The 11,612-nt window shown below is 42.4% G+C and overlaps 1 protein-coding gene across 1 annotated transcript; it reads left to right on the top strand.

Moving 5' to 3' along the window:
- Nucleotides 1–5,111: 5,111 nt before the first annotated feature.
- LOC101759260 (GDSL esterase/lipase At5g45910) lies at nt 5,112–8,738 on the top strand. Its single transcript, XM_004957632.2, has 5 exons — nt 5,112–5,439; nt 7,317–7,532; nt 7,741–7,892; nt 7,972–8,248; nt 8,340–8,738. Exons 1-5 carry the CDS (start codon nt 5,127–5,129, stop codon nt 8,555–8,557), a joined length of 1,176 nt encoding a protein of 391 aa, XP_004957689.1. The 5' UTR covers nt 5,112–5,126; the 3' UTR covers nt 8,558–8,738.
- The last annotated feature ends 2,874 nt before the right edge of the window (nt 8,739–11,612 follow it).

Raw genomic sequence — 11,612 nt, 5'->3', positions numbered from 1 at the left:
TTACAAGATTGTTACAATATTCTACGTCTTTATCTCGTGGAACCAGATAGCTTCATGCGCCTAATCCTTGCTGTACGACGTACCTTGACAGGATTGCCATGTGCTGTACTTGAGCAGGTCTTTAACAAAGTCCTACACCAACACGTTTTCTTAACAGCCCCTCTCAATCTTAACCCGATTTCTTAACCATGTTAAGATTGTTTCTGAACATCTCAAACTTCTGTGTAGCAAGCACTTTTGTGAAACCATCCGCTAGTTGATCTCCTGAGGGTATAAACCGAATCTCCAACTGTTTTCTTGTAACCCTTTCTCGAACAAAGTGAAAATCGATCTCAATATGTTTAGCCCTTGCATGAAACACTGGATTTGCTGACAGATATGTTGCTCCAAGGTTATCACACCATAAGCGAGGAATTTGATATTTTACTCCCAATTCTTTTAGCAACGTCTCTACCCAAATTAATTCAGCAGTAGCATTGGCAAGAGATTTGTACTCAGCTTCTGTACTGGATCTTGACACCGTAGGCTGTTTCCTAGCACTCCAGGAAATTAGGTTTGGTCCAAAGAATACAACAAACCCTCCTGTCGACCGACGATCATCAACACATCCTGCCCAATCAGCATTAGAGAATGCACTAACAAGGACGGAATCTGAAGCTTTAATACTCAATCCCATACTGATTGTCCCTTTGACATATCTCAAAATCCTCTTTGCTGCACTCCAATGAGATGTCGTCGGCGCATGCAAGAACTGACAAACTTTATTTATAGCAAACGCTATATCTGGCCGAGTCAGAGTCAAATACTGCAACGCTCCAACTATACTTCGATATCGAGTTGAGTCACCCAGCGACAGGAGCTCACCATCTTCCCTTGACATCTTTTCGATTGATGACAAGGGAGTTGGTGACTCCTTGCAGTTCAGCATACCAACTCTTGTCAATATCTCTTGCATATTTTTCTTAGCATAATTGAATACCACCTCGCATTGGCTGCACTTCAATACCAAGAAAATAATTTAAGCTTCCAAGATCCTTGAGAGCAAACTCCTCTTTCAAATCCGTCAGCAGTGCTGTGATAGCCTTGGGTGACGAGCTAGTCACAATAATGTCATCCACATATATAAGCATGAAAATTGTGCCACCTCCTTTTGAATAGATAAATAGCGACGTATCTGATTTTGAAGCTTTGAACCCAAGATCATACAACTTTGAGCTGAGCCGAGCATACCAGGCTCTAGGAGCTTGTTTCAATCCATATAATGCTTTGTCTAACCTGCACACAAAATCGGGATGTTTTGGATCCTCAAAGCGTGGCGGCTGTCTCATGTACACCTCTTCTTCAAGAACGCCATGTAAAAACGCATTCTGAATGTCCAACTGTCGTAGGCACCATCCTCTGGCAACAGCTATAGACAAGACCAATCAAACCGTAGCAATTTTTACAACAGGAATAAAAGTATCTTCATAATCAATTCCATACCTTTGTTTAAACCCTTTTGCTATGAGCCGAGCTTTGTATCTATCAATGCTTCCATCAGACTTCCTTTTCACCTTGTAGACCCATTTGCAATCAATGAGATTTACGCCTTGCTTGGGTGGAACTAATCGCCATGTTTTATTTCGGTGTAATGCACCAATCTCCTCCTTCATAGCTTGAGTCCAGCGAGGATGACCAAGTGCCTCAACTAGGCCATCAGGCTCTCCTGTCGAGCAAAATCCTGTATACAAATGGTACCATCTGTATATGTTTTGGGTTTGAATATTCCACGCTGCGATCTGGTTGTAACTCGCTATTGCCCGTCAGCCGTAGAAAATCCGCCGTCCGCAGATGGTCCGTCGTCCGCAGGAGGCTCCGCAGCAAATCCGGAGTCGTTCCCCCCTAGCGCTGACGCAGAAGCTGACGTAGGGGCAGTTGTGTCCTGCACAGGCACGCTCGGCGCCAATCGCTCGATGCCAGCGCGCCCAACAGATGAAGCGGGAGTATCCGCTGGCGCTACATCGGCCGGGTACGGCATATCCGCTTGGAAGCTGGAGCCGTCCGCCAGCGGATCCATCTAGCCTTCCGTGCCCCCCTGGCTGTTAACCAGAAACGGCAATCCAGTGCCTGAAACAGGATCTGATGCCTTTGTTTGATTCTCGGAGACTTCCTTCGCATCACAATCATCACTGAAATAATTGTTATGAGGATTAGATAATATCAGATCATCACTATTTGCTCCCCCATAGCTAGAATGAAGATGTGAAGGAAGGAGTAATATTTCTTGACGGAGCCTTGCTTCGGCACTTTCATGTAAAGCTTCGAAGCTTCGAAGGGGAACACTGCTTCATCAAATATGACATCCCGAGAGATATACACTCGCCCAGGCAATATATCGAGGCACTATAACTAAGGAAAGCACATCGGACAGAGCGGAAAGCTAGCTTTTTAGCATTAAAGGGTCTAAGGTTCGGCCAGCAAGCACACCCAAATATACGAAGAAAGGAATAGTTTGGTTGTTCACGACATAAAAGCTCAAGAGGAGATTGATAATCAGTGACCTTGCTAGGGAGGTGATTTATAAGATAGGTGGCAGCGAGGAACGCCTCATCCCAAAATTTCAAAGGCATAGATGCTTTAGCAAGGAGAGCTAGCCCAACTTCTACTATGTGATGATGTTTTCTTTCAACAGACCCATTCTGTTGATGCGCATGGGGACATGGACCCGATGGGTTATCCCACTCCTTTGAAAGAAGGCGTTTAACTTTTTATACTCACCACCCCAATCTGTTTGCATAGAGAGGATTTTCTTATCAAATTGTCTTTCGACTAATTTTTGGAAGTCCAGAAGCACATTGAACACATCTGATTTGTTTTTAAGGAGGTAAATCCAGGTGTAGTGACTAAAATCATCAATGAAGCTGACATAATAGGTGAACATCCCAACAGATGTAGGCACCGACCCCCATACATCGGAGTGGATCAAAACAAGAGGAGCAGGAGCGGAATTCTCAGATGTGGAATAAGGTAGCTGATGACTTTTAGCTCTTTGGCAAGAATCACACACTGAATCGATAGTATTATTGCTAATAAAAGGTAGGTTATGATCTCTAAGAACACGAGATACTATAGGAAAAGCAGGATGTCCTAGATGACTATGCCACCGTTCTATCGTCGGTTTAACTGCGGCGAGGACTTCTTTGCTTGGGCTGCCATCTGAGTTGTGCGGCACCAAGGGATAGAGACCCCCTTCACATCTTCCTCGATGAAGAATTTTCCTCGTTGCCCAATCCTTGATAAGGAAAAAGTTTGGATGAAATTCAAAAAGAACATTATTGTCAAGGGAGAGGCGATGGACAGATGCAAGATTTTTATGTGAGCTTGGAACATGAAGAATATTTCTCAAGACCAGATTGCGAGAGGGGGTTTGCAAAATAGAATGACCGATATTATTAATCCTCATACCTTGGCCACTTGCAGAGTATACTTGATCTCGACCGCCGTACTTTTCTTGCACAGTCAGCTTCTCCAAGTTGGAAGTGATGTGATCTGAGGCGCCACTATCTGCATACCAATTTGTACCAATCCCATATGCTGCAGCAGGGCCAAAGTTGGATGTCTTGTTGCTGTTCGCTTGATTGTCATCATCATATCTATACCAACACACCCTTGCTGTGTGATTTGACTGATCACAAATTTGGCACTTTGGCTTGTTGTTTCCCTGGCCGCCACTCCTGAAAGATTGACGAGCATCATCGGCACCACCATAGCTTCGGCCGCCATGATTTCCTCCACGGCCACGGCCAAAGTTCCCACGACCACGTGGGTTATAGCCACCACCGGGACCCCTGGATGCAGAATTGGCAGATGACATGTACTGGTTGCCAGAGTTGTCACGCAACATCTCCAGCCTTGTTTCATATGCCATCACCTGAGCATATAATTCGCTCAAAGGAATCTGATCAGTACGACCCATGACAGAAGTATCAATAGGATTATACTCACCGTCCAAACCAGAAAGAATGAAGGATATCATCTCATCATCTTCGACTTTCTTTCCAGCGCCGGCAAGCTCGTCGGCGAGGGCTTTCATCTTGTTGAAGTAGACTGATGTCGTCATGCTTCCCTTCTTGAGAGTTGACAATTGCATCCGTAGATGAGTCACTCTTGCTCGGGATTGGGCGGAAAACATATTTTCCAGCGCCGCCCACACTTTTGCAGATGAGGACAGGGTTGCAACCTGTCCGAGCACGTCCTTTGTAACTGAGTTGAACAGGAACGCGAGAATTTGCTGGTCCTGCGCCAGCCATGAGGAATACGCCGGGTTGCTGACAATCTCCTTGGATTTGTCCTCCCTGACGATCTCCAGAAACTCAGATGGGGCTTTGACGGATCCCTCTAGGATTCCCAATAGCTGCGCCCCTCTGATGGGTGGAAGAACTTGCGCCTTCCACAACATGTAATTATCTCTGGTAAGCTTCTTGGTGACTTGGGGACCAAGCGGCGCCAATGCTGTCGTCGAGGAAGAGGATGTCGCCATGACGTCGACGCTTCTTAGATGAAGATGGCTCTGATTGCCATGTAACGATGTAAAGCTATTTGGTAAACGTGGTTAGCAAACTCGCATCCCACGGTTCCGCGTTTATATAGTGCCGGAGGCTGTCACAATTACATGGAGATAGATTACAGCTTGTCTTTCAAGTACACAGTTAAACCTCCCTATCTCTAACTATCTTCTTATCTGTTACAAGATTGTTACAATATTCTACGTCTTTATCTCGTTGAACCAGATAGCTTCATGCGCCTAATCCTTACTGTACGACGTACCTTGACAGGATTGCCATGCGCTGTACTTGAGCAAGTCTTTAACAAAGTCCTACACCAACACGTTTTCTTAACACCCTACACTATTAGACTATTAGATCAACGACCATCAGAGGATGCATTAATTATATTATATCATTTGACGGTGTTGGTTGAGAACAGTTAATTGATTAGTGAAGGCCAACAACTTAACCACCCCAGGTTGACCTGTCATGTCCTCATTAACCCGGGCCGCCATCATCAAAGCTGCAGCTAAACTTGCGAGCTATATATGTGTATACCATCATCGCCCTTTGATAAGCATCTATACATGTGAGGCCAACATGAGGTTCCTACGCAGCTCCTTTTGCTCACCCCTTGTTGCCTCCTCCTCCTCCTTCTTGCTGCTGGTCGCGGTGATCGGGAGCTGTAGCACTGTTAGTGCAAGCACCAGTAGCAATTTGCAGGCCACCAAATACAATGCCATGTTCAGCTTCGGTGACTCGGTGGCCGAAACCGGCAACATCTGCGTCGTCAGCAGCAGGAACGCGACGGAGCTCGACGTGCTCACCTGCACGCATCCTCCGTACGGTACCACCTACTTCGGCAGGCCGTCTTGCCGGTGGAGCGATGGCCGTGTCGTCGTTGACTTCATTGGTAGACACATGCATGCATGCATGCATTTCCTTCTCTCGTACTAACACTAGCTGTCTACTCTGGTTAGTAAAGTGTCCACAACAGAGAACAAAGCAGCTAGCTTCCTAGTTAATTATAAGATTGCCCATGTCAATAATAACAGATACCATATAAAGGATATTTCTCCAATAGTCTAGTTGTAGAAATACTCCTTCCACAAATATAAGCATTTTATTAGAACATTATTGTCATATTCTTCAAATATGCTACTTTGATCAATAATATCTATAAAAATAAATTATTTCAAATACAAAGAGTTACATATCATATATACGTTAGTAAACCTTATAATATTCTTTCTACTACCCCCCGAAAGACTATTCGTTTAGAAAAATTTAGATGAGATAGTAGCAATGCTAAAAGTTCAAAGTACCCCTAATAACTTTTCTTAATCGAATGGATTACCGAGCATAATTAATTATGCATGCACGCTTGCAGTAATTGTCGGACCTATTAGCCTTCCTTATTTAGCGAGTCTGGCTTAAGCATCGATGGTGGGAGTAAATGATTGATTCGTTAACTGGGCCAGAAGATATTATGGGAGCCTTTGTTGGATTGTCTGAAAGTTATATGGACACTCTTTGTGGGACAAGTTTTGAAGGCTAAACAAATAGTCTTTGTGGGACGGAGGGAGTACGTAGAGGAGGAGATCGAGAAGGAAATAAAGAAAAGAGAGAAGTTACTAATTTAGCTACACACTTTAAACGTACCCATATTAGTTTGGAAGAACATGCTTTAGTTAGTCCATTGGAGATGCTACTATATATCTTATACTATCCTATTGCTTATTTAGATGAAAAGTTTACAGCTAGCAAGGTAGCTAGATCAGATGCTCCTCTAATGTCTAATTATGTGGCAAATTGTTGTAACTAACATATCAATAGTCAAAACTGAAAAAATTAATGGGGACATGTAAAAAAATTGAACATCTTATTTATATACGGTTGGGATACATACCGCAATAGTTAGAATCTAGGTATTGTTTGGATCTATCCTAAACCATGAAATCTTGTTTTTATAATCTTTAGCTGATCCAAATAGGCTAGCTTTTGATCTAGAATTAATCCACCAATCTAGATTGTAACAATCCGATAAGGTACTTCCTCCTAGTTTTTATATAGTGGTTCTGCAAAAGAATCAAAATACCCTCCGAACTTTACTCTAAATCACACACCAATAGCCTTAACAACCCCCACACAAAAACCTAAGGGCATTATAGACAATTAACATCCGAAAGGTGCAATCTAGACCCCATTATATTCATTCCAGGGATCAAATTTCCCTCGGCTTTTCCAGTCCTACTTTCAACATCCAACTTTTACGATTCACAAACAAGCCACAAGCCAGTTTTTTTACATTCTCTAGCTGATCCAAACAAGACCATGTAGTAGAGTATTTTAGAATGCAAGCAGATACTTCTTCAAGAGTTAACTATACTCCTAACAAATACACAATATTTATACAATCATACAAGTATAGAAAACCATACATGTGATTGTTATAAAAAAATGTTTCCATGTATTTTGCAGGTAATTTATACTAATATGTAATTTGAAAGACTGAAATCAGTTGTTCGATTTCATCACTTGTGACATTGAAGTAATTGAAATTATATATTTAATGTAGGATTATGATAGCTTCAAAGAATGGGGTTAAATTAAGAGCTCCCCAAACTCTGACATTAGCTATTTGAAAAGGGAAGAATTAATGAACTAAAAGATTCTCTCATTTCTAGAAAAAAATCAGAACTCCGCAGTCACAACCAATAGGGTGCTGATTTTCATTTGTTTAGGTAGAAGTTAATTTGCTTCATGTTTTACTTTTACCACACATGCCAGCACAATCACTTGGGCTGCCACTACTTCCACCATCAAAATCCAAAGGCAAAGATTTCCATCGTGGCGCAAATATGGCAATCACTGGTGGTACCGCGATGAACTTCTCCTTCTACCAATCACTTGGAATTGAAGACCCAGTGTGGAATCATGGCTCGCTATACATGCAAATCCAGTGGTTCATGGAGTTGATTCCTTCCTTGTGTGGGACGAAACAAAGTGAGCAGTTCGATCACTATTTTCTTCATAAAAAATTAATCTTGCCCACTATAGATCTTTCTATTTGTAAAATATGAAAATGTAAATACTTATATTCTCTTTAGATACTTAATGGTACTTTCTTTGTTTCCACCGTTTGATTTTGCCGGATGGACAGCTCTCAAGCACTCTATTCAATATAATTAAGCTGCTTGTTGTCTCATGCTAGACTGCAAAGAATTCCTAGCGAAATCGATGTTTCAGTTTGGTGGATTTGGAGGAAATGACTACAATATCCAGCTTCTTGAGCTTGGATTTACCCCAGAGCAGGCAATGAAGAACACCCCAATGATTATCAATGCAACTATCAACGGTATTGAGGTATGATGCATCATCGTAAAAACTATGTGCAAGTTATTCAGAATATCCATGAAACTAAGCTCGCCGTCTTGTCATGCAGAGATTGATTGCACTTGGTGCAGTTCACATCGTTGTCCCGGGCATCCTCCCAACGGGCTGTCTCCCACTCTTCCTGACGTTCTTTGCTAGTTCCTCCAGCGAGTCTGACTTTGACCAGTACGGCTGCTTGAAAAGTTACAACCGTCTGACAGAGTACCACAACTCGATGCTCCGAAAACAAGTGCAAATCCTCCAAGGGAAGTACAGGTCGACAAGGATCATGTACGCAGATTACTACTCCCAGGTGTACAAAATGGTCCAGCAGCCTCGAAAGTTTGGTAATCTTTTCCCACTCTACTCCCCAAGATCACAGAAATTAAGATACACAGTGGCAGATTTTGAAACTAAACAGCCGGATGATTTCTGTAGGATTCAGCAATCCTTTTGAGACTTGCTGTGGAGCAGGAGGAGGGAAGTACAACTTCGACGTCGGCGCCAGGTGCGGCATGCCGGGCGCGACCACGGCCTGCCGAGACCCGTCGGCTCGCCTGATCTGGGACGGCGTCCACCCAACGGAGGCGGCGAACAAGATGATCGCCGACGCCTGGCTCAACGGCCCATACTGCACCCCTCCTATTCTAAGCTGAATAGAATAGATCATATGTATGGGTCCAAAGAACATGGTGATCAGATGTGGATAAACGATAAAGTCGGAACCCTATATATGAGTATCAATGCATCACTATATTTACCAAGATGTAGCAGTCTGCGCAAAACTGCTGTATTGCTTGTAAACTTGAATTCAAATGCAATTCCGTATTCCATGCATCGTATTGCAAAATCTTTCTGCCCTGCCTGGATTTTGGATTCCTGGTTTGTCCTTAATTATTTAAATACCTCATAATCAACAGAGCAAATTAGCTAATCATAGTACTTTCTCCGATCAGAAATATAAGTTCATTAGGACATCGACATGGTCCCTAATACGATACTTGATTAATAGTATGTATAGAAATATATTATATTGGAATAAAAGAGTTATATATTATAGAAATACTTTTCCTAATTGATCTAGCGATACCAATCATATGTTTTCAATCTATAGATTTAAAATTTGATTAAGGAAATAGTAAAAAGCAACTAGAAAACCTTGTCGCGGCATTGCCAAGTAGGCACGCCATGTCGATGTCACGCCATCTTTGAGCTGCTTAGCTTGGGAACAACTTGGAGGCAACTATTATAACCCAAGTATGCATCTCCGCTGGAATTCAATACTGGTGTGACCTTTTTTTTGAAATTTTTTTATTGGTGATAATGACAGTGCAACAGATATGAACTTGATAAGAGGAAATCTGTAAGCTTGATGCTGTAAGTTAGTTTGAGGTGCGAGCATTATTCTGTTTGTAGCAGTGTACACATATGAAGATATGAGCCTCCAAGCTCTGTTAACCAACTTGAAGCTCGTAATATTTCTACTCATTCACTTATTTGTATATGCATGCATGCTAATGCCGACAAAGATGCTAAACACGGGCTTGCATTGAGCCATGATGCCTACAGGGTGATATGCTATGGGTTTTGCTTCTGAAATAGAGGGAAATGGAGCAGCTTACTTGAGTCTGATATGTGATTGATCAATATCATAGAAGTACCCAGGTTTTGTGCTACATCTGTACACATCTAAAAAGAATAGACAAAACATGAAACCTTTATGGGAATTTGCATAATGTTACATGACAAAATTTACGATATAGCAGAAATAAAATGGTAACCAGCTTTATTTTATCAGTTCTAAATTGGTTCCGAGATCATTCTAAAGCTAAAGAACATTTATATAAACAAACACTACATACATTCTTTTTGCAAGGAAACTCCCAATTATATTAAAGGATATTGTTTGGCAGTTCATGGTGGAAGTCTCATTTTACCAGGAACCTCATTTTGGACTAAAATTTTGCAAAGTACCTAACTTAGGTAATGTATAATTTAATCACACTCATCGCCTTTCAACCCTTGCACAAAGATAATAAAATGCAAGGACTGCTAATTTACAGTTAGAGAGCCTTTGCTTTATGATGAAGATCTTGGCGACAGGTAATGTTAAGAGGAAATGGAAGAAACAAATAAACACTTACTTCATAAGCGTTGTCCATTTTCTTCAGAGTAACTAATTGAAACTAATTACCACTAAACAACATATGATAAATGTCAAAGTCACTGTTAGCAAATTGATTGTGAGAATTTCAAAACCTAACATTGAACTAACTTTAGATGGTTCGTGGAATCAAGAATAGATTGGAATAGAAGTTTCTTCCACAAAAGGCCTAATGAAGTAGGAAGATGCATGTACACAGTTGTTCATGATGATATCAGTAGTTACCTAAATGAAACAGCGTCATTAATGCAAATTGAGTGGAAGTAAGCTCTGTGGTGAGAGCAATGGCACTCAGAGCTTGTTGCTTTTTACTACATTACAACTAAGTGTATTAATGATCCATTTGATAATTATCTAAATAGTCGGCAAATTTCTATCCAAGTGACCCAGTGTACTACTTGCAGTCTTATTACTTCCCAAAATAGATGGTTTTGATCATTCCTAAAAGTCCAAAACGAAATGCTCACTATCCTAGGATTTTATGACTTATGAGTGGTCATATATGTTTGAACAATTGAGGAATCGACATGGTAAATGTGCAAACGATCAATAACACTCTCTTGTCCCTACGGAATAACTGTGAGTTTTTAGTTATTTTTGAAACTATAGAATTAGCTTGTAATGTTGAATGATTTGTGCAACAGCAAGATAGCATTTCAGACACCAACAGCCTTTCAATAAGCTAGGGAAATAGTTGATATCAACCTTGTTACAGAAGAATAGACATTAGAAATTTTGATAATGGGTGACATCATCTACACTTTATCATTTTTTTCTCTTCTACATTTTGCCGACTGCACTACTTTAAACATGCATGAAAAGTCTGGATAAGAGTTCAGGCTCAATTTCGTCCGTATAGCTAGATCGGAGCTATGGGGAGCAAGAATGGAGGAGTACGTAACTACGTACTAATGGAGGAGATCGTCAAAGGAGAAGCCGGCGTACTTGTCAAGCTTCAGCTTTTGCGGTATCTGCGCCCGGCGCGAACGAAGTCAGCGAGGTCATCCTCGGTGACGAGCGGTGCCGGCGCCATCGGCGGCAAACCAGCGATGCGGCGTCCCAGCTCCGCCATGCCGTCGCGCGGCTCGGCAAAGGGCAGCGGCCTGATGCGTGGAGGCGACGACGACGACGTCCCGGCGATGGTCTGGACGGGAGGGACTGGCGGACGGCGGCGTTTCATCTGGCCTCGAGACGCGCCGCTAGAGGCGTCGGCAAGAGGAGGCCGCCAATTGCGAAGGGCCTGGAAGGCTAGAAACCTACCTCACCATGCCACTGGACACACGGCCCGATCGAAAGCAGGAGGGGAATCGGACGGCCAAGCTTTGCCAGCGACGTGGCTCACTGTGCGCTTGATTTTAGCCCAAGCCAGGGTCACGTTTCGTCTTATAGAGATTACTGATGGACAGTGAAGTCTGTGCTGCTCGAAACTTAGTTCGATGGATTTAAGGAAAAGAGGAGGTAACGGTGCTTATACTGTTGAGCAATGTTAAAACTGTGCACGGAAATAACCGAGAGAGTGTACCACTTATTTGTGCCCGCACGATCGT

This window comes from Setaria italica, chromosome II (genome assembly GCF_000263155.2).
Source record: "Setaria italica strain Yugu1 chromosome II, Setaria_italica_v2.0, whole genome shotgun sequence".
Taxonomy (NCBI): domain Eukaryota; kingdom Viridiplantae; phylum Streptophyta; class Magnoliopsida; order Poales; family Poaceae; genus Setaria; species Setaria italica.
Note: the sequence above shows the minus strand (reverse complement) of the source record. Positions and strands in the feature narration are given on the sequence as shown.

Excerpts from the sequence above, each read along its gene's own strand:
- LOC101759260 (XM_004957632.2), top strand. The coding sequence starts at position 5,127 with ATGAGGTTCCTACGCAGCTCCTTTTGCTCACCCCTTGTTGCCTCCTCC. Across the intron at positions 5,440-7,316 it reads TGTCGTCGTTGACTTCATTG|CACAATCACTTGGGCTGCCA; the intron begins GTAGACACATGC and ends CACACATGCCAG. Across the intron at positions 7,893-7,971 it reads CAACTATCAACGGTATTGAG|AGATTGATTGCACTTGGTGC; the intron begins GTATGATGCATC and ends CTTGTCATGCAG.